Source organism: Ambystoma mexicanum, chromosome 4q, assembly GCF_040938575.1.
Source record: "Ambystoma mexicanum isolate Mex_15411 chromosome 4q, UKY_AmexF1_1, whole genome shotgun sequence".
In the NCBI taxonomy this organism is placed as follows: Eukaryota; Metazoa; Chordata; class Amphibia; order Caudata; family Ambystomatidae; genus Ambystoma; species Ambystoma mexicanum.
The window spans coordinates 604,209,953-604,230,624 of NC_090928.1; the positions used below are offsets into that span (position 1 = coordinate 604,209,953).

Here is a 20,672-nt window from a genome sequence, read left to right on the forward strand (position 1 = left end):
CAAAGCTGTGTTTGTTTTGTTGTGGGGAGGGTGGTGGGTAAGAATGTAGTTATTAATGATTTCCATGAACCGAGTGGAGGACAGCTTTTCCAAAGCTTCCATCCTGACAGAGGGAAGACTCAAGGCAGTAAAGCTTTGTGAACAAGTCTATAGTAGACCACATAGCTGCCTCACAACTGTTTGTGATCGGGACACCCCTTTGCAGAGCTGTAGAGGTAGCCATGCCTCTGGTGGAAAGGGTCCTTAAGCCTTCTGGAGGATCCTTGACGGCCAGCCTGTTGCATTCTGCAATTGCCAGAATGATCCATCTGGATATGGTCTGTTTAGTCACAGCCTGACCCAGTTTGTGACCTGTATAGCCTATAAAAAGCTGATTATCGATACCAAGTTTGGATAATCTAGATATGTAGAAGCTTAGAGCTCTCTCTCGTCCTCCTTGCCAGGGTGAGGTGGAGGCTTGAAAGTGGGCAATACAATTTTTTGTCCTACATGAACATCTGAAATGATTTTAGGTAAAAATGAAGGTTTAAACCTTAGGATCACTTATCCTTGTGGAAAATAGTAAGAGGGTGGCTTGGATGATAGTGCCTGTAATTCACTCACTCTACAGGCTGAAGTTAATGCCACCAAGAAGATGTTAATCTTTACAGACATGAGTGTAGAGGTTCAAAAGGTGCACACAAGTAATTGTAATACCAGCTTAAGGTCCCAAACTGGAACCTGGAAAGGAGATGGGGGGGGGGGGCAACACATTGGTGAGCCCCTTTGGAAATTGGTCACCAGTGGGATCTTGAAATATGAAGATTCCTCTGACCAACGCTTAAATATGAATAGCGCTGCCAAAGAGCCCTTACTTTTTCCAATCTGGAGCCCCAGATTGGCTAGGTATAGTAGAAAAGGTAACGCCTCGGGTGTCTTGCAAAGTAAAGGGTCTACATTCTTGTCCTTACACCAGCTTGAGAATTTGTTCCAACAGCAGTGGTACAAGGACTTTGTTGCTAGCCTTCCGGGCGAAAGCAAAATCACCATTACATCATCCGGGATTTCCCAATCCTTGTATCTCAGCCTCTTAGAAACCATCTGTGAAGGCCAAGTGTCTTGATCTCTGAATGGAGAATCCGACCCTTTCGCAAGAGAAGGTCCCTTCTTAGTGAAGACGTATTGAAGGGAAGATTGACTTGTCCAGAAGGTCCGGGTACTACGTCCTCCTGGTCCAATCCGGGGCAATTAGGATGATGTGTTTCCCGAACTTTCTCATCCTCCTGATCACGTGAGGAATGAAGGGGACTGGAGGAAACGCGTACTGGAGAGGAAATTCAAGCCCACCACAAACGTGTCTCCTAGAGCTCCTTTTGGAGGGAATTCCCTGGAGAAGTACAGTTTGCACTTCCTGTTGACACTGGTCACAAAACAGATCCACGTGCGGGGTTCCCCAAAGGGTCAAGATCTCGTCAAGGACCTCAAGCTAGTTCCCACTCGTGGGAGACTGCTCTGCATGCTCAGAGCATCCGCCGCTGTGTTCACCTCTCCGGCTAGGTGAACTGCTGATGACATGCATTATTCACCGTAATAGCATTTCTGATGACTATCTGCTTAGATTCACATGCTGTGCATATGGTCCGACATCCAGTGGTAACTGCAAAGTATTGCATCTTGTCTTTCGAAGACCAAAAGGGGACGTCGGCATAAGCGTGTCTGTAACACTATCCCTATCGTGACGTGTGGTGTACCCAAAATCCCTCACGTGCCGAGGTCCCGCCGATTGTATTTTTTTTCTGCCTTGTGAGTGAGTACACAAAGAGAAAGTAGTAAGACGTCTATGTTCCTTCCACCCAAGAGGGGAGGCAAGGTGGGAACATGTGAATCTAGGCAGATACAATCATCGGAAATGCTATTACAGTGAGTAATGCATGTCTTCTGATGCTTGTTAATCTGCATAGAATCACATGCTGTGCATAGACTAGCGAGCAGTACCCGGAGTTGGAGGTGGGTTGTGAGAAGGAACAGTAGTGAAAAGATGTCTTAATACTACTTGTCCCACCTGAGAATCAGATCTAGAATGAGTGTCTAGGCAATAGAGTTTTGTAAAGGTGTTTACAGAACTCCAGGTTGCTGATTTGCAAATGGACTCAAGGGGAACATTTGCTATGAATGCTATGGAATCCCCCGTGCCCCAAGTAGAGTGTGCTCTAGGTTTGAAGGGCAGTTCTCTCTTAGCAAGAGTATAAGATAGTGTGATGCATTTGACAATCCCCCTTGAGATAGCCGATTTAGAGACAGGATCCCCTTCTCTACCATCTGCTACTGAAACGAAAAACTGGTTTGTCTTCCTCAGTGGTTTTGTTCTTTCCAGATAAAACATGACTACTCTGCGCACATCTAGTGTGTGTGTGTAGGCTTCTTTCGGCCATGCTAGTGGAATTCTGGAAGAAAGTGGGTAGTTCAATTGATTGGTTCACATGAAACTTCAAAATGAATTTAGGCACAATCCGGGGATGAGTGCGCAGAACCACCTTATCCCTGTGGACTGTAACAAAAGGGACTAGAACTGAAGGGGACTGTAGTTCGCTAACCCTTCTAATAGAAGTGATAGCCACTAGGAAGGCCGTCTTATAAGTAAGGTCTTTTAGACATGCTTTATGCATTGATTCAAAGGGAGACCCCCATGAGTCTGGTCAATACCACATTTAGATCCCATCTGGGAACTGGGTTAGAAACGGGGGGATGAATTCTCTTACCCCCTTCCATAAAAGGCTTTAATAACAGGTATTTTCCACCACGACACATTCTGTTGTGACATAGTGTAGGCTGAGAGAGCAGCTAGGTGAACTTTTAGGGAATTAAAAGCCAGTCCTGAATCTAACAAGTCGGTCCGGTACAACACAAAGTGGGTAGGAGAGCAGTCAATAGGGTTGATGCTCTTGGTATTGCACCAGATGACAAAGCATTTCCACTTACTGGAATAGCAATACCGGGAGTTAGGTTTCCTAGCTTCCCCAAGTATGTCCATGCATCTCTGAGGGAGTTGAAGGTGTCCAAACTCTGATCTCAGAAGCCAGGCCGCTAAGTTCAGAGGTTGTGGGCAGGCACGGGTGAGCGTTTTCCCTCTGTCCTGAGAGGACATGTTGTAAGGGCAGGGCAACTTCATAGGAGGGGAGAGGGAAATCTCCATCAGATGAGAACCAGGATTGGCGGACCCACATGGGAGCACCAATATCATTGCGACTAGTTCCTGGTGCTTCTTGTGCATTATCTTGTTGAGTAGGGGAGTCGGGAAAGCGTAAACACATTTCCCTGACCATGTTATCCAGAGCCTGTTCCCCTTGGAGCGGTTCTGGGGGTACCTGGAGGCGTAGTCTTGGCATTGAGCGTTCTCCTGAGTGGCAAACAAGTCTTGTGTTTGAGAGCCCACATCCAAATGTTCTGGGACAGCTTGGATAGCCCCGGAGAGTGTGCGCCTCCCTGTTTGTTCAGGTAATACATGGCTGTGGTGCTGTCAAGATCAGAACCGTCTTCCCCTGTAGCTGTGTCTGAAAGACCTTAAGTGCTTTGAATACTGCCAATAGCTAACAGGTTTATGTGGTTGGACGCTACATGTCGGGACCACACTCCATGCGCTGTCTGTTGTAGCAGATGTGCCCCTCAACCCGTGAGAGATGAGTTTGTCATGAGAGTGGCTTCTACTGCAGGGGTGGTGGAGGTCTTCCCCGTCAAGAGGTTTTCCCTCAACCACCACTGCAGGGAGAGAACGAGGGCTGGTGAGACAACTATTAGATCTTCCCATTGTCCGCTGGCCTGACACTTGAGCCTCTCTTGCATGGGACCCATGCGCAGCCGCACGTGAGGATTTAAATAAATGCATGACGCCATTATTCCTAGCAGTCACATAGCCTTGCGTACCATCACTTCCCGAATGGCTACATATTGAAGGATCTGAAACAGCATGTTCTAAACCCTCTCGGAGGGGAAGATAAGGCCGTCTTTGGTCTGAATTAGAGCCCCCAGAAACTGTTTGACTTGACTGGGGTCTAAGATGGATTTCTTCTCGTTGATTGAGAATACGAGACTGAACAAGATGTCTATTGTCTTCCGAGTGTTCAATAGGCATGTTTCGTAGGAGTCCCCTATTATGAGCGAGTCATCGAGGTAAGGGTAAACCGAGATGGATAGTCTGTGCAGGTGTGCTGCTGCTACTGCCAGAACCTTTGTAAACACCTTTGGCGCCGAGGCAATGCCGAAGGGGAGTACTTTAAATTGATAGTACCTTACCTCTAATCATGAACCTTAGATATTTCCTGTGCGCTGGCAACATTGAAATATGAAAGTATGCATCTTTCATGTCCAGTGTCGCCATGTAATCCCCATGTTTCAAAAATGGTGCCATATGGGAATTCTTGTAACTGCGGGAGAAGCCCAGTCTGTGAAGAGAGTGGCAGGTGACGCTGAGATGATCCATGACTTGTTCAGGAGAACGCGCCCTCATCAATCAAAGGTCAAGGTAGGGGTAGACATGAATCCCCCCCCCCCCACCCCACTCTCCTGAGACTAACTGCCACCATCGCCATCAGTTTGGTGAAAACCCTCCGGGCAGGGGTCAGCCCGATGGCAGAATTAGAAACTGATAATGAGAATCACCAATGGCGAAGCTCAGGTACTGTTGTGCTTGAGATGGATTGGCACATGAAAATAACATCCCGAAGGTCCAATGATGCCATCCAATCCTTGAGTTGGAGGGCCTAAAGGATCTGAGAAAGTGTGACCATCTTGAACTTTTCCTTCCTGAGGAACTTGTTCAAGTATCTCAGTCCCCCGTCCTTCTTGTGGATTAGGAAATATGGAGAGTACCAACCCTTTTGAATAAAGGTCTTTGAATAAAGGGAAGGCCGTAACCTTGGGCTATGGTTTCTAATATCCAAGTAATTTCTCGCCTTTCTTTCAGATGTTGAGACAGCCTGCCTCCCCCTCTCGCTCTTCCAAATGAGGAGTACTAGCGAAAAGATCGACCACTCCAAGGCTGTCCACTGGGGCGAAAGGGCCGAGGCTGCCCAATAGCGGCACCTAAGGATTTTGCTGCCACCTTTGAGGTCTGCAACTTCTCAAGGCTTTCGTCAGCCTTTTTGCCAACAAGGTGAGACCCCGTCGAAGGGCATGTTAAGGAGTCTAGCCTGCACATCCAGCGAAAATAGAGACTTCTTCAACCACGCAAATGTGAGTATTAAAGTGCTAGTAGCCATGGCTCTGCCGATGCAGTCAGCAGAATCCAGACCCGACTGAAGAGACTCGCACATGGCTTCTTTGCCGTCTCCACCAATAGCCAAGAATCAGTCTCTTTCCTCCCAGTCAGGGATGTGCTCCGCCGCCATGGAAATACAGTCCCATAGAGTGAATGAGAATTTTGCTATGGCACATGTGGATGTGGCCAATTTAAGAGAATCTGTGTGATTTTTCTGTCACGGAAAAGTCAGCGACGGAAAAGTGTGCATGAGAAGAACAAGTTACTCTCTTACCTGGTAACGTTCTTTCGATGGGATGGTCCGACGACGTATTCCATATCTATGACAGTAATCACCACAGCTGTGCTGCTTCGGAAAATCTTTCAGCATCTGCGTCCTGCGCCGATGACGTAGATACGCTGTCCTCGAGGGCCCCCGTCGAGCCGACGTCACCGGATGTTATAAGTAGGACGCACGATGCCCATAGCCTCAGTTGTAGTTTTTTCCCCCCAGACCGTGTGGCACCAAACCACTGCCAGTATGACCACGAAAAGCCTTGGGGAAACGTAAGCTGCAATCGCATAAGAATTCTGTAGGTAGGGAGGGAGCGATATGGAATACGTCGTCGGACCATCCCATCGAAAGAACGTTACCAGGTGAGAGAGTAACTTGTTCTTCGAGGGGATTGGGTCCTCCGACGTATTCCAGATCTATGACAGACTCCCAAAGCAGTACCAACGTATGGAGGAGGGAAACGAATTTAAAAGATGGACATTTAGAATGCCCAATCAAATTGCAGAGTAAAGGACCGCCTTGCCAAAGGCCAGATCCTGCCCATAGATAGAATCGAGGGAGTAGTGACGTACAAAAGTATGGACTGAAGCTCAAGTGGCTGCATCACAGAGGGTACGAATAGGAACACCCCTCTGCAGGGCAGTAGAGGCAGCCATACCCCTAGTAGAATGGGCCCGTAAGCCTACCGGATGGTCCTTACTCGCCAAGCGGCAACATTCAGAAATTGCCAAGATAATCCATCTAGACAAAGTCTGCTTAGTAACAGCTTGTCCCAAACGCCTTCCAGCGTAACCAATAAAGAGCTGAACGTCCACTCTGACCTGGGACATGCAAGAAATGTAGAAACTTACCGCTCTCCTAGGATCCAACCTATGGAGCCTCTCCTCTTCCTTACCAGGATGTGGAGGAGGATAAAATGCCGGAAGAATAACCTTCTGGCTCAAATGACATTCCGACACCACCTTCGGAAGACAGAACGGAGGAACTCCAAGGACAACCCTGTCATAAAGCACAGTGAAGGTTGGCTTAACTGAAAGTGCCTGCAACTCACTCATTTTGCGAGCAGAAGTGACTGCAACTAAAAACACAGTTCTAAGGGTTAACAGCCTCAAAGGACAGGAATGTAAAGGCTCAAACGGAGCACCCATAAGGAATTTCAGAACAAGGTTCAAATCCCAACCAGGCACCTGGAAAAGTACCGGCGGAAACACATTAGTGAGTCCTTTGAGAAACTGAGAAACTAACAGAATTTTGAAATAAGAAGAACACTCCTCAGACGAGCACTTACATATAGACAGCGCCGCCAGGTAACTCTTAACAGTACCCACTTGCAGGCACAAGAAATTGTAATACCAGATTAAGGTCGCAAACTGGAACCTGAAAAGGAGATGGGGGGGCAATACATTGGTGAGCCCCTTTGGAAATTGGTCACCAGTGGGATCAAAAAGCAAAAAAAGACAGAACCAGAGGAATGTCACATGAAAAAGGATCCACATTCTTAACCCTGCACCAGTCGCAGAACTTTCTCCAACGGCAACGGTACAGGGACTTTGTTGCCGGCCGTCTGTACGAAAGCAACACCTCCATCACGTCTTCAGGGAGGTCCCAATCCTTATACCTCAACCTTTCAGAAGCCAAGCGTGAAGGTTGAGGGATCTCACCTCTGGATGGAGAACCCGACCCTCCCGCCCGCCCGTGAGAGCGGGTCTCGGTAGGGAAGACGACGTGGAGGGCAGATGGACAAGTCGAGAAGATCCGGGTACCACGTCCTCCAAGCCCAAGCCGGAGCAATGAGGATCATCCGGGAACTGAACCTCCAACCTCTGCACCACTTGCGGGATTACAGGGACTGGAGGAAACGCGTACAGCAGTGGGAAGGACCACTCTACCACAATCGCGTCTCCTAAGGTTCCTTTTGGAGGAAATTCCCGCAAGCAGAACCTTTCGCACTTCCTGTTGACACTGGAGGCAAAGAGATCCACCTGAGGGTTTCCCCCAAAGGGCGAATATCTCCAGGAGAATCTCCTGAGCCAGCTCCCACTCGTGAGAGATTGCGCTCTGTCTGCTCAGAGCGTCTGCCGTCTCGTTTTAGTCTCCAGCCAGATGAACTGCCGAGCTCGAAACTTCCTGCCGGATGGCCCAGAACCAGAGCTGCATCGACTCCCTGCACAGAGGAAGTGACCCTGCCCGCCTCCCACCCTTTTTGTTGAGGTAGTGCATGGCCACTGTGTTGTCTTTCAGAATCGGGACATTCTTTCCTCGCAGTCGGCAGAAAAGCCTTCAGGGCAAGCCTGACGGCCCGGAGCTCCAACAGATTCATATGGAGTCTGGACTCCGACGGAGACCAACGACCGCTGACTGTCAACTTGTTGGCATGAGCTCCCCATCCCGTGAGAGATGCGTCCGTCACAATGTCACCTCCGGCAAAGGTAGCCAAAACGGAGTCCCCTTCATCAGATTGCCTTCGACGGCCCACCACAGAAGGTCTTGGGCGACCGACGGCAGCACCTGAACGGGGTCTGACATCCTGTCGGAGGACTGCGACCTCTGCATCTCGAGGGCCCACTGCAGAGATCTCATCCGCAACCTGGCCTCTGGCACCAGAAGAATGCAACCGCAAGAACTCGAACGCTGGGAGACTCTGGGCATGTTGAAACTTGTGCACCATCTGCTGAATGTGATGAGCCCTCACCTGGGGAGGAAAACACTGCCCCAGGGACGTGTCGAGCACTGCTCCAATGTACTGGAGCCGCTGAGTTGGCGTCAAGTGGGACATCTTTAAGTTGAGGGAGAAGCCCAGCTTGTGAAGGAGGTGGCAGGTGACGGACAGATGATCCAGGACCTGCTCTGGAGAGCGCGCCCTGATCAACCAATCGTCCAGGTAGGGGTAGACATGAATCCCCCCCCTTTCCTGAGATACGCTGCCACCACCACCATGAGCTTGGTGAAGACCCTCAGGCAGAGGTCAATCCGAACGGCAGGACCCGAAACTGAAAGTGCAAGTCGCCAATCGCGAACCTCAGGTACTTCTTGTGCTTGGGATGGATCGGCACATGAAAATAAGGGTCCTTGAGGTCTAGAGACACCAACCAGTCCTGAAGTTGAAGGGCCTGGAGGACTTGAGAAAGAGTAACCATTTTGAACTTGTCCTTCCCGAGGAGCTTGTTCAAACCGTGCAAGTCCACAATGGGTCTCAATCCCCAGTCTTTCTTCGAAATCAAAAAATAAGGGGAATACCATCCCTTGTTCCTCTCTGCTACAGGCACCAGTTCTATGGTGCCTTTCTCCAGCAGGGATTGCATTTCCTGCGCAAGGAGCGGATCCAGACTCTTCAAAGAGAAGATTCCCTGGTGGATTGTCGTGAGGCCTCTGCCGGAAAGGAAGACAGTAGCCGTGGGCTATGATCTCCAGAACCCACACATCTGAAGTAATGGCACGCCACACTACAAGATGCTGCGCCAGCCTTCCTCCAACCAGCGAACCATGGGACATGGCCTCATGACTGAGCTGAAGCGGCTGCGGCAGTGCCTGAGGGCAAAGAGCAACTGCCCGAGCGGCCTTGGCATCTCGAGCACCCCGTTTTCCACCTCTGGCACTCCTACGGTGGCCCCTTTCACTTGCAGCTCCTCTCGATTTACTAAAGGATGAGTGATATCGAAAGGAACCTCCCGTCCATTGCTGTCCCCTAGGACGAAAAGGTGGCAGTTGGCAAACTGCAGCGCTCAACGACTTCGCTGCAGCTTTGGAGGTCTGCAACCTCTCAAGACTCTAGTCAGCCTTGCTGCCAAAAAGATGTTCACCATCAAAGGGCATGTTGAGGAGCCGGGCTTGCAAGTCAGAAGCAAACTCCGACTTCCGCAACCACACAAACCTGCGTATTGCCATGCTCACCGCCATGGACCGGCTGACGCAATAAACCAAGTCCAGACCCGACTTAACGGATTCACACATGGCATCCTTGCCATCCTGCACGATAGCAAGAAGCCGCTAAGGAGATACAGTTCCACAGAATGTACGTGAAACGAGACAAGGCACAAACTGAGTTGGCAGCCTGAAGCGCCATACCCCCAGAAGAAAACACCTTCGCCCAGCCGTCAAAATGTTTGTTGTCCCCATCAGGAGGGATGGTAGGGTACGACGCCTGCTTTGCGGGGGCCGTAGCTGCCTGCACCACCAAACTCTCTGGAGTAGGGTGCGTGGTCAAGTAGCAGGGGTCGCCACTGGCTGGGCGATATTTCTTCGGCAAGGACTTGCTCACTGCCGGGAGACTCTCGGAGAAGTCCAAGCCGCAGCCACCCTTCTCTGCAAGGCCATGTGGAATGGCAGCACCGGGTCAGTTGGTGGACCTTGGTCGAGGATATCAGTCAGGTCATCCTGCTGAAAATACCCAGGGGGGGCCAGACCACCCTAGGTAATCCGTGACACTCGACATCAGGCGCAGCTATGAGGACTCGACATGAGTGCCAGGCTCAGGCCTACCAAACTCCACCTCCGGAGAGGTGTCTAGACCACTGGCGTCGTGCAACGACTGACTCAGGTCCTCAAGTTGGCTATGACCAGAAAGGAGGCCATCAGGAACCTCTGCAGGAACCTCACCTTCCTCAGACCCCTCATCCATCTCAGAAATATAATCCAGAGGCTGGAAGGAGGGTACAGAAAAAGGAACAAAGACGTGTTTAGCCTTGGCCAGAGCCTTCCTGGGGGGTTCCACCGTGCCACGGGGAACCTCTGATAAAGCCGCCTCGAAAGGTGTCGACAGAATTGGCGTTGACGTCGAGCGCAGCGCCGAGAGCTTCGGCACAGGCCTCGAGGGCAGAGCCTCGAGCGTGTCTCTCAACAGCCTGGGCGCCGATTGCGTCGACGACTTCCTCGGAGGCGGAGCCTCGAGAGAGTCCGTCAACGTCAATGTCTTCTTCGAAGACTTCACAGGTTCTCACGGTCTCGAGGGCGTCAAGGACCGGGACCTGGAACGGGCATGTCTAGAGCGACCATTCTTGTCCGACCGGGACCTCGAAGGCGCCCGGTGGTCACGATGACCGCTCGAGCCCGAAGGCATACGAGCAGCATCTCTGGAACAGTCACGGCCGGCGTCTTTCAACGGCGCGGACGGACCAGAGCCCTGCGATTGGAAAATCGCCAACATCTCCTTTCAGAAGGAATCCCATTCCTCAGGAGTGGAATGCTTGTTGGGACAAGCAACCCGCCGACAGGCAGAGTCCTCGGACGAGGAAGGCGACATGTGACAGTGCTTCCTGGAGTGCCTCGAAGAGGCAGGTATGGCAGGACCGACTCCCAGACCGAGAACCACCGGACTCACGACGATGTGGAGAGTTGCCCCTCGAATCATCCGTCGGAACGCGACTTCCGGGGCTTGGCCACCTTACTGGCCGACAGCTTCTGCTAACGCTCCTGCAAGGCCTTCGATGTGCGCGATTGGCAGTTGACACTCATCCGTATCGTGGTCCACCCCGAGGCACCAGAGGCAAGCATTGTGCGTGTCCGTCAGCAACATCTTGGACACGCACACCTGACACTTCTTAAAACCAGACCGCAGGTCGGAAGAAGCCGAAGACGACATACAATATTGTAAGGAAGAAACAGGTTCGAAGACCGAAAAAACAGGATTCAGTAGAACCGAGGCGCGCAGAGATCTCCGAAGCGAACACGTTCGCGGAAAAAAACGGAACTGAGGCTACGGGCGTTGTGCATCCTACTTATAACATCTTGTGACGTCGGCTCGTCGGAGACCCTCGAGGATAGCGTATCGATGTCATCGACGCAGGAAGATTTTTCCGAAGCAGCAAAGCTGTGGTGATTACTGTCATAGATATGGAATACGTCAGAGGGCCCAAGCCCCTCAAACTGTACACACCGCAAAAGGTTTGTACATTTAAAACCCCTGTAAACCCACAACACACTCACATCCTACTTAACTTTCAAGATGTGCTGTGTCCCTGCGGGGCCGGTTCCCTTTCACTTCCGTGATGGGGAACCGGCGCCGCAGGGTCCTTTTCTTTCTTTTTTTCCTCCGGACAGCTGCAGGCGTTTCCCCTGCAACCCCTGCTTACTATACTGTACAGTGTAGTGAGCGGGGTATTGCGGAGGACATAACCAGTTTTTTTTTTCTTTTCTTCTCTCGGGTGTGCTGTGGGGGTCACCCCCGCAGCCCTTTTTTTTTTTTACCTACCTAAAATGCATGCCACCCAAGGTTCGAACTTATGCTGTTCAAACCTTTTTTTTGTGGCATGCATTTACAAAACCTTTTGTATTGGTCGGAACTTTCGGTGCAGTCATTTGGTCTATACCATTTAAGAGCCATGCTCCCTGCAGAAAATACTTTCCTTGCCCATGCATCTACTCGCGACATCCCTATCTGGAGGGATGGTAGGATAAGCAGCCTGCTTTGAAGTTGCTGTTGCTGCCTGCACCACCAGACTTTCTGTGGTGGGGTGCTTTGATCAGTAGTTTGAGTCACTACTAGATGGGCAGTAGTTTCTAGTCAGGTTTTTGTTTACTGCCGGATTAGACTGGCGTCTTTTTTGGAGAGCTATGTGAAATTGTAAAATGGGATCCATTTGCGGACCCTCCTGCTCGAAGGGGAGAGTGGGCCTATTGCACCCCAAGTAGTCTACACCTTAGACATCAACTGTCTATATAAAGCATCTGCATGCTCACCAGCATCAGGACTATCAAATTCAAACTCTGGTGAAGTGGCTACCCCACTGGCTGCTTGCAGGTTGTCAGATCTTTTAATCTAGATTCTTCTGAAATAAAACTCTGGCACATTAGGTGTACCATATTGAAGCCCAAAAGGCGCATCAGTATCTGATGGCTCATTTTCCTCATAAATTGAGGTTAGTGATTTGAAGAAATCTTTTCTTGGCAAAGGAATATATGTTTTATCCTGTATGGGCATTACAGGTACCAGAAATTTAGAATTCTACTTGAGAGAGTCGTCAATATTTTTACTGAAGTCTACTTGGACTTCAAAGGCTTCAATAGTTTCGAAGGGGCCATAGGTGTACAAGGCACAGCTGGCGTTGATCTCGACTTATGCTTCGACCTACGGCTCGAAGGATCCTTAGATTTCTCATCTCGACGGCTCTCGATGAGGATCTGCCTTCGTCCCAGGCTAGAGGGCACACAGGATTTGGCTCGAGCCCTTTCCTTACCGGCTTCTTTGGAAGGCGCGGTAGCAACATGGCTTGCTGAGGGATTTTGCATCTCAAAAATGCTCAGAATTTCTGACCTAAATGCTTCCCTTTCTGCCGGTGTGGAGGCCTTTGTGGGTCAAGATACCCTCTCAGGGGATAAGTCTGACGACCTGTGGTGCCTCTTTCGATTTCCTCGGCGATGATGGGGAGTTGTGGGAGCCACTCCTCGATCTGGATCTTTTAACCTTCTTCCTTCAAAGAGAGTCTCCTCTCGGCTCATCCGAAGAAGATTTTTTCGACGGGGTGATCTATGTGGATTTTGTGATTTTTACCTACCGCCAATTTACCCTTCTGCTCCTTCAGAGCCTTACCGGTCATAGGCTGGTATTTGGAGAAGGCCGAGGTTTTGTGCTCCACACAGAGATACCACAGACATACTCAATGTAGGTCAGTTATCAACATTTTGGAGTCACAGTATCGACACTTCTTGAACCCCGGTCTTCGGGGTAGCAAGTGATGAGGAAGAGGACATTTTCACGATTAGAACTAAACTAGAACGCTGTTTCTCGAAACGTAAGCGCACTCGGAAAAACGGAACTGAAGCCAACGGGCGATGCGCGTGCTATATATACACACCTTTCATGACATCAAGAGGCCCTCGAGGGACAGAGTCGACTGCATCGATGCACAGCGCCCTCTGCTGGAAAAAAAATCTGAAGCTGGATATCGAATCAAAGATGAGGAATACGTGGGAGGACACAATCTATTTGTATGTTAGTTTCTGCACTAGATCAGCTTTGGTACAAGAGGTAGGTAAACACTTCTCTGCACACAATTATTTTTTAAATCTTCAACTTTGTGCCTGGTGGGATTTTGGGAGGCCACCCTATTATGGTAAACAGGGAGACAGATTCTAGCCAAGCGCAATCAAGGTAGGTAGCAGAGCAACAAAGCGCACGTCTCAGGAGGGCTGTGAGAGTGGGCTAGGGCTACAATGAGTCCACACAGACCACCACCAATAATTCCAGTTAGACAGTTAGGTATACATATATATGATAATTAGGCTTTTAAAAACATCTAGTCAAACATTGTCACACTAACACTATAAAGGAGATGTATATATTATAGCACCACCTCATAACCTATAGCCCAGTAAATAGCCCCAAAATGAATAAGAGCGACACTACTATATTCTGTATATTTGTTCATAGACTAAGCCATCACCCCCCCCCCAATCAGTCGCCAGAGCTAGCTGGCACTCTGGGCGCACCCCAATGGCCTGCTTCCCTCCAGACTTCCAATTCTCCTAATGTGTCGAATTCGTTCTACAGATTCAAGAAAAGCCAAGGACACCAATCTTCATCACTTTGAGCTTTGCAAACAGCTAAACTTTAAACTTCATATTACCAGCGATTTCATAAGTGCAAATGATTTTCTTAGATGGTTTGTCTCATCACACATCGAATAAGCTATCTTGAGCTAAAAAAGTCCTCTTTTTAGGGGCTGTGAGGGTGAGGCCAGTGAAGCACAAAAACCTACAAAGTCCCACAAAACAGCTTCCTTTCTGCTCAGAGTGAGTAATTACAGATGCATATGCACTTTGTCATGTCCACCCTCTAACCAAAAAAGGGGCGAATAACCATGTGATTATCAAAAATATACATATTTTAATTTAATATTCATCAAAAAACATTACACTTAATATCTTTCTCTAAAAAGGCTCGACATAATAAACAAAACACCATCTGAAACATCTCCGAGTATATGTATATTGTCTAACTGGAGTAAAGGTTAACACTTCAAACCCTTTCTGTACCTCACTATAGGGTGTTTATCTTGACCACCACTGATATTATTGCCCCTCTTAATTTATACGGGCAAGAGACTGTGCCAACACTTCATAAATGTGTTTCTAGGACCAGCATAAATCTCAATCAAGAAAATATATGCATGAATCAATCCACATTATATATCCTGCTGGTGCTTTCTTCAGGGCACTTAACCTTTGTTGTATTTTCTCTGGTTGTCACGTATGTCATCACGTGCTAACAGCCATAATTCCAATATTCTAAAAAAACAGACAAACATTTGGTCTAAAACACACGGTTTTGTGACTTTAAACATAACAAATCATACATCGCATCCATATCAACTTCATCTCCATTTACAATATAAGCAGTGATCTCATTCACCACTAACACAATTTCTCAACACGTGATTTTTCAACATGTGACATGTCCTAATCTCTTTATGGACAATCTCATCTAAGTCTCTCAGATCCAACATTTGTACCCAAAATATGTCTTTTATTCGATATTGTTAAATCATAGACAATTCTCATTATTCCAGTCCTGTTTCCTTTGCCATTTGTGGATAGGTGCTACATTCAAGGAGTCTATTCCCAACTTACATTTAGATATCTGAAGTCACTCATCAAATTCAAGAATGCGGGCACTTAGTGAGTGCTTACCTACTGCTGGCTCTTTACGTCATGGCCTGCCAAAGTGGCGCTTGCTGTGTAGGCTGCAAAACCCCACGTCTCCCTCATTCCTGACAGAGAAACTGGCAGTGTTGTCTGTATATCACCTCCAACTATTTCATTCTGCGAGGAAGCAAATAGCTGTGTATTTTTAGAATTTTGGCAAAACCACACGGAAATGTTGCAATTGTGCACCCTATCTTGTATCACTTTCAGCCTTAATTCTTGGTGTAAACCCTCCGCGTACCGACGTATTGACGCTAGCCTAATGGAACGGAGAAAGGAAGAATAAAGTTTCTTCTCGCGGGGACAGAGGACCATTCTAACTTCCGGCGCGCTGTTCTTACCTCACGGGGGCTGTGTGTCCTCGCGACCTGGCCTTTGTGCAGCACGCTCTCGTCTGTTGTCTCGATGCAGCCGAATAGACGTAGTACGCTGTGGGCTGTTCTAAATGGCAGTAGGCAACGTATCACGTGAGACGTTCGCAAACGCGTGCGTCATAATATCGCGTGATCGGTAACCATCTCTGATGTTAACGTGCACCATCTTGAAACGAGGTGTATCAAAACGTTCTATGTCACGTATGTGTCTGTATATATGTTGAAAAATCCTACTCCTTAATATTTAGACGTCCTGCCGTGTCAAAACCGATAGCCACATTTATCGCGGTGTCTCATATACAGCGGCCCTCAATGGACGTTTGTCTGCACAACTTGACGGATTGAGACACCCCCCACGCCCTAGAAGATACTGAAATCGCTCCACAAGACTACCTCTGTGCCTCTTGCAAAGTGAGTCCTCGCACATTCTAGCACTTTGATATTCGATCGAGACCCCGTCGTTTGACTGAGTTCTGCAACCATTGCTGGATACAATTCTTTTTGCAGAGTGCATTTCACAAGCAACAAGGCGAAGAACGGGTATATTTTGAATAACCCAACGGGGAACGTCTTGCTTAGGCGGCTCCCTGTAGATCTATTCTTGAAGGCTTGGTTTAATTTGAGAAGTTCTCCCTGGAGGTATTGAATCAGGTGGCTAGCGCTCAGAATCATCGATTGGATGTAAAACAAGGTAGGCAGGACATCATCCAATACGCGAGCCGTTAATCAACTCGCAACAGAGTCCCTTTGGCCGTAGATTACTCAAGACATTTCTTTGCGAGGTAAACGGGAGGAATTTAAGGATGAGCTGGTCCAATCACTGGAACCAGGAAACTTGCAGGCGTTGATTGACCTGGTCTTCAAGATCAATCGCAGGCTAACCGAACGTCGGGCAGAACGACGGTGTCAGGACCTGCCTTACATGGCAGGCCCTTCTGCCCCAGCCGACAGTCCTCCTGAACCAACTTGGTTGTGTCTGGGGCCCTTTAACCTAAGATGTTGCCAGAATAGATTGTGTCTGTACTGTGGAACTGGTGGGCACTACCTAAGTCCGGTTAGACGCTGCCTAAGATGGGGGAAACTGGCGGTATTGTAAAGGAAGGCAACAAACAGCCCAGATGCACCAAGTACCCTTCCGAGTCAAGACAGAAACATGACACAGCAGCCCTTGTTCTTCCTCCATGAAGCCATCTGTTGGGGACCGGGAAGTATTATTGTTCAGTTTCAACCTTCCTGGACATCTAGAAATGAAAGAGTATATGAAAGCCAACAAGAAACCTTGTCGAATCAAGCCCACCACAGTTGCCATAAATGGGATTGGCGCAACCCTGCCGACATCCGGCCCAGTGACTCAACAAACCTTTCTGCTTGGCCTGTCTATTAATCAACATACTGAGTCCATCATCATTCAATGTCGTCCAGTTGCCATGCTTCCCATTAGTCCTGGCTTTCACTTGGCTGGTTTTTCATAATCCCTTTATGAACTGTTACATGCACATTTCTCTTTGGCTCAGACGCCTGTATCCGCCAGAGCTGTGCTAGCTCAGTACGTGTCGGCCCCCCCATTTCTGCCTGCATCAGACATCAATCAACATGCCTACGGCTGCCTGGAAATACCACAAGAACAGAAACATTTTATTGAAGTGTTCTCTGAACCCAACACCATTCCTCTGTCTCCTCACTGTCCTTTCGACTGCGAGATCCGACTCTTGCCTGACAAGTCTATACCTCGTTGTCGCATTTACTCCTTGACAGGCACTGAAAGAGAAGTTACGTATATGTACCTTCAGGATGGTCTAGAAAAGGGGTACAGCCAGTCATGTTCACCAGCGGGAGCACCCCTTTTCTTTGTCCCCAAGAAGAAAGGCACCTTGAGGCCCTGTATAGACTACGGACAACTTAAGAAATCACTGAAGGACCAATCCTCCTTTCCTTGATTAGGGATACATTTGATTGTGTACATGTCTTCTTATCAAGATCGACCTGCGGGGTGCTCATCTGATTTGCATTAAACATGGTGATGAATGGAAGACTGCCTTTAAAAGACCGCTAGGACAGTGAGTAGAGACTCATGCCATTTGGGCTTTGTAACACATGGTTTTCCAGCGTTTTATGGATGCGATCTTCAGACCTTTTGGGTGCAACGATATGGATATACCTGAATGACAGTATTTTCACCCACCATGGTAAACCAAATCCACAACGTCTCAGCTGTGCTGGCACGCTTACAAGAACATCCTCTTTATGCCAAGGCAGACCAACGCGACTGCCAAAAGCGCATTAATTAGTTCCTTGGCTATGCCATCAGCCACAACCGTATACACATGGACCCCAGGAATGTGTGTGCTATTGCGGAATGGCCCAGCATACGAGGAGTAAAGGAAGTGCAGCATTTCTTGGGGTTCTGCAACTTTTATAGGCGTTTTATCCCTGGCTACGCTCACCTATCAGCCAATTTTGCCAGAATTCTTAGGAAAGCACTGTCCATCACATGAGATGACACAACAGAAATCACCATCCAGGACCTCAAGACCGAATTTACCAAGGACCCATAAACGCCCTTTTATTGAAAAGGCGGTTGATGCTATAGGAGGAGTTTTATTACAAGCTGACCCAAAGTCTCACGAAGAACAACCCATCGCTTTTTTTCTCCCGTCAATTGTCTAAGTGAGCAGGATTACGCAATCATCGAAAAGGAAATGTTGGGTTTTTAAGAGTGCTTCAGGGAATGGATGCATCACCTCTTAGGAGGAAGACATTTTGTGGAAGTTTGTACAGACCATCGCAACCTGCAATTCATGCGCGTGTTGGCATATACCAATGGTCATGGTCACCAAGCTTGTTGGGCACTTTTCTTCTCCTAATTTGATACGTCACAGGGATGCAAAATCTGAAAGCTGATGCCCTTTTCCGTTCTACCAAGCACAACCTGGTAAACCATGAAGAATTTCTTGGTCGCGGTCCCTTGCACCTCTGGAACATAATCAGCAAGCAACGACGACGGAGCCTGTGGTGCTCACTTTGTTATGTCGCAGAGATACCTACATGAAGGATGGGTTATTGTTCTGCAACCGACGGTTATACATCCCTACCGCCAGTCTTAGAACAGCAATCTTACAAGGCCGTTCACGACTACCCTATTGCGGGAATCTAGGACAACAGCATCATCGGATTGGTCTCCCGTCAGTTTTGGTGGCTACGCATGCCCATACAGATTAGAAATTACGTTGCCTGCTGTCCTACCTGTGCCCAAAGAAAGAGTAATCAAATAAAGTGGGGCCAAAACTGGTCAGGCTACTGCTAACAAAGCATGCATTTCCAATTGTACATATTCTTTCTCGTAGGGTAAGCAGCAACTTAATGATGTGGCATAAACAGGCGGTAAAGAAAAGATTAAAAGAAAAACGTGATCAGTGGCAAACCGGCAACTGTCCGCTGATGCCTCTGCACCATCAGTATGGTGTTAAGGACAGGTTGTCAGGACTAGGAGCCAGAAGGCAAGATGTGCAGAGAATGGCAGGTCTGTGCATGCTCCCCAAAAAATAATTGTATAGCACCGCTGTGCCCCAGTTTTGCCCCTTCTTGGTGCAAGATTCCACAAGTATTGAGGAAAGGTGACAGGAAGGAGGCACGTGAGGGTTGAATAAAATACTGTTTACTTTCTCAAGAGGAAGTGAATAAAGGAGTGAAGTTAATGTTTTTTATTTTTAACTACTTCCATTTTGAGCGGTAGATGGAATTAATAAAACTCTATGCCATATTTCTTTGAAGGTAGAAGGCCTTCATGTGCAGGTTATAAAATGCAATATACAATTCAATAAACATTTACTTTCAATTTTTAAAAAACAGACTTCGATTTTAGAACATGAACAAACACCAAGTGTGCATGGAGCACCTCTCCAACCCACCAAACATGATTACATAAACTATGTATTCTTAAAAATGTCATTCTCACACACTCATTTGGGAAAGGGAAAATATTTGTAACATACTTGAATTTGGCTCTGGTTCTCGCAGTTGCAACACCTGGTGTACAGGGAATAGCATTTTCACCAATCCACATTCCAAGAAGAGCTACCTCGGAACTAGTTGGTTTTTCTTCCTTAAAGAATAATTATTTTAAAAATTAGCATAAAACTTGAAAAACTGTAGATATTTAAAGCAATGATCAGTGAAATGCATCATAGAATATAAGATAATTCTTTATATAAAATAACAGAAAACTACAGTATTTACTTGAATGCTATTCTTCATCAGCTGCACCCTCCTACATACATGCTCTTCCTCATCCAGGGAGCCCGATAGCCTCTTCACAGGGGAGTAAAATAAGTACAGCCAATTTCTTGTGACTAGTGTGAAAAAGATGGTAAACACTGTGTAGTTTATGGATATAGCTGCTCCAGGGATCTGGTGAGGATCCTATTGAAGTAAGTCTACTGTTCGAACCCTAGGCAATCACTAGAGAGGGTGGGGTTCTGCATGGGAAACAAAGGCATAGCCCTGCAATGGATTAATAGGTTTTTGTTTGAGCTCACTTAACTGGAGTTGGTGAATTTTATCACCACTACTTGGAAAATAATGCTGTGTATCACATCCTAATAAGTCTGCCTCCTTGTAAATATTTCTCTGATCCAGCTGGGTGTGATTGAGTTGCAACCAGGATATCCAGATGTATACAGGCAAGCCCAGCTGGTAATCTGTCTGGACGGTGGGAGGAAAGCAACCAACAGCCAAGGGATGGGGTGAGAGAAAGTGGAGACAGTTGCTTTATAACATCCATAGCAGAAGGTGCAAAACCTACAAAAAACAAGCCCACACACATCAGTCCATTGACCGTGGCTAAACAGGAATTGTGCAGAAGTCAAGTACTACCAAACAATGCGCAGATACCACACCTAGCATTTTAGAACACACCTGAAATCTAGATGGGACGAACATGTAGAAATTATATGGATTCAGTAATTTAGTCACATCAGTAAATACAAGGATTAACACAGAAAGCAGATTTATTTTAAGTATATATGTAGCAGAGCTTAGCGATTTTTGTATCGTGGAAACTGGATGGATTTGCAGTTTTGGATGGGTCTGGTTTGGGGAGTGGATTGGCACAGGACTCCATCCAACCTGCAGTGGGCGGCCTACTAGGGTGTAT

At 47.8% G+C, this 20,672-nt stretch overlaps 1 protein-coding gene across 2 annotated transcripts in view; it reads right to left on the reverse strand.

Moving 5' to 3' along the window:
- Positions 1-20,672, reverse strand: part of ETAA1 (ETAA1 activator of ATR kinase) — a 187,825-nt gene that overhangs the window by 56,689 nt on the left and 110,464 nt on the right. The window contains exon 4 of one of the 2 annotated variants that reach the window (XM_069608153.1): positions 19,513-19,622. In XM_069608153.1, coding sequence (XP_069464254.1) covers positions 19,513-19,622 — 110 coding nt within the window. The remainder of the gene's footprint in view (positions 1-19,512; positions 19,623-20,672) is intronic. The other variant, XM_069608154.1, reaches the window with a different exon arrangement.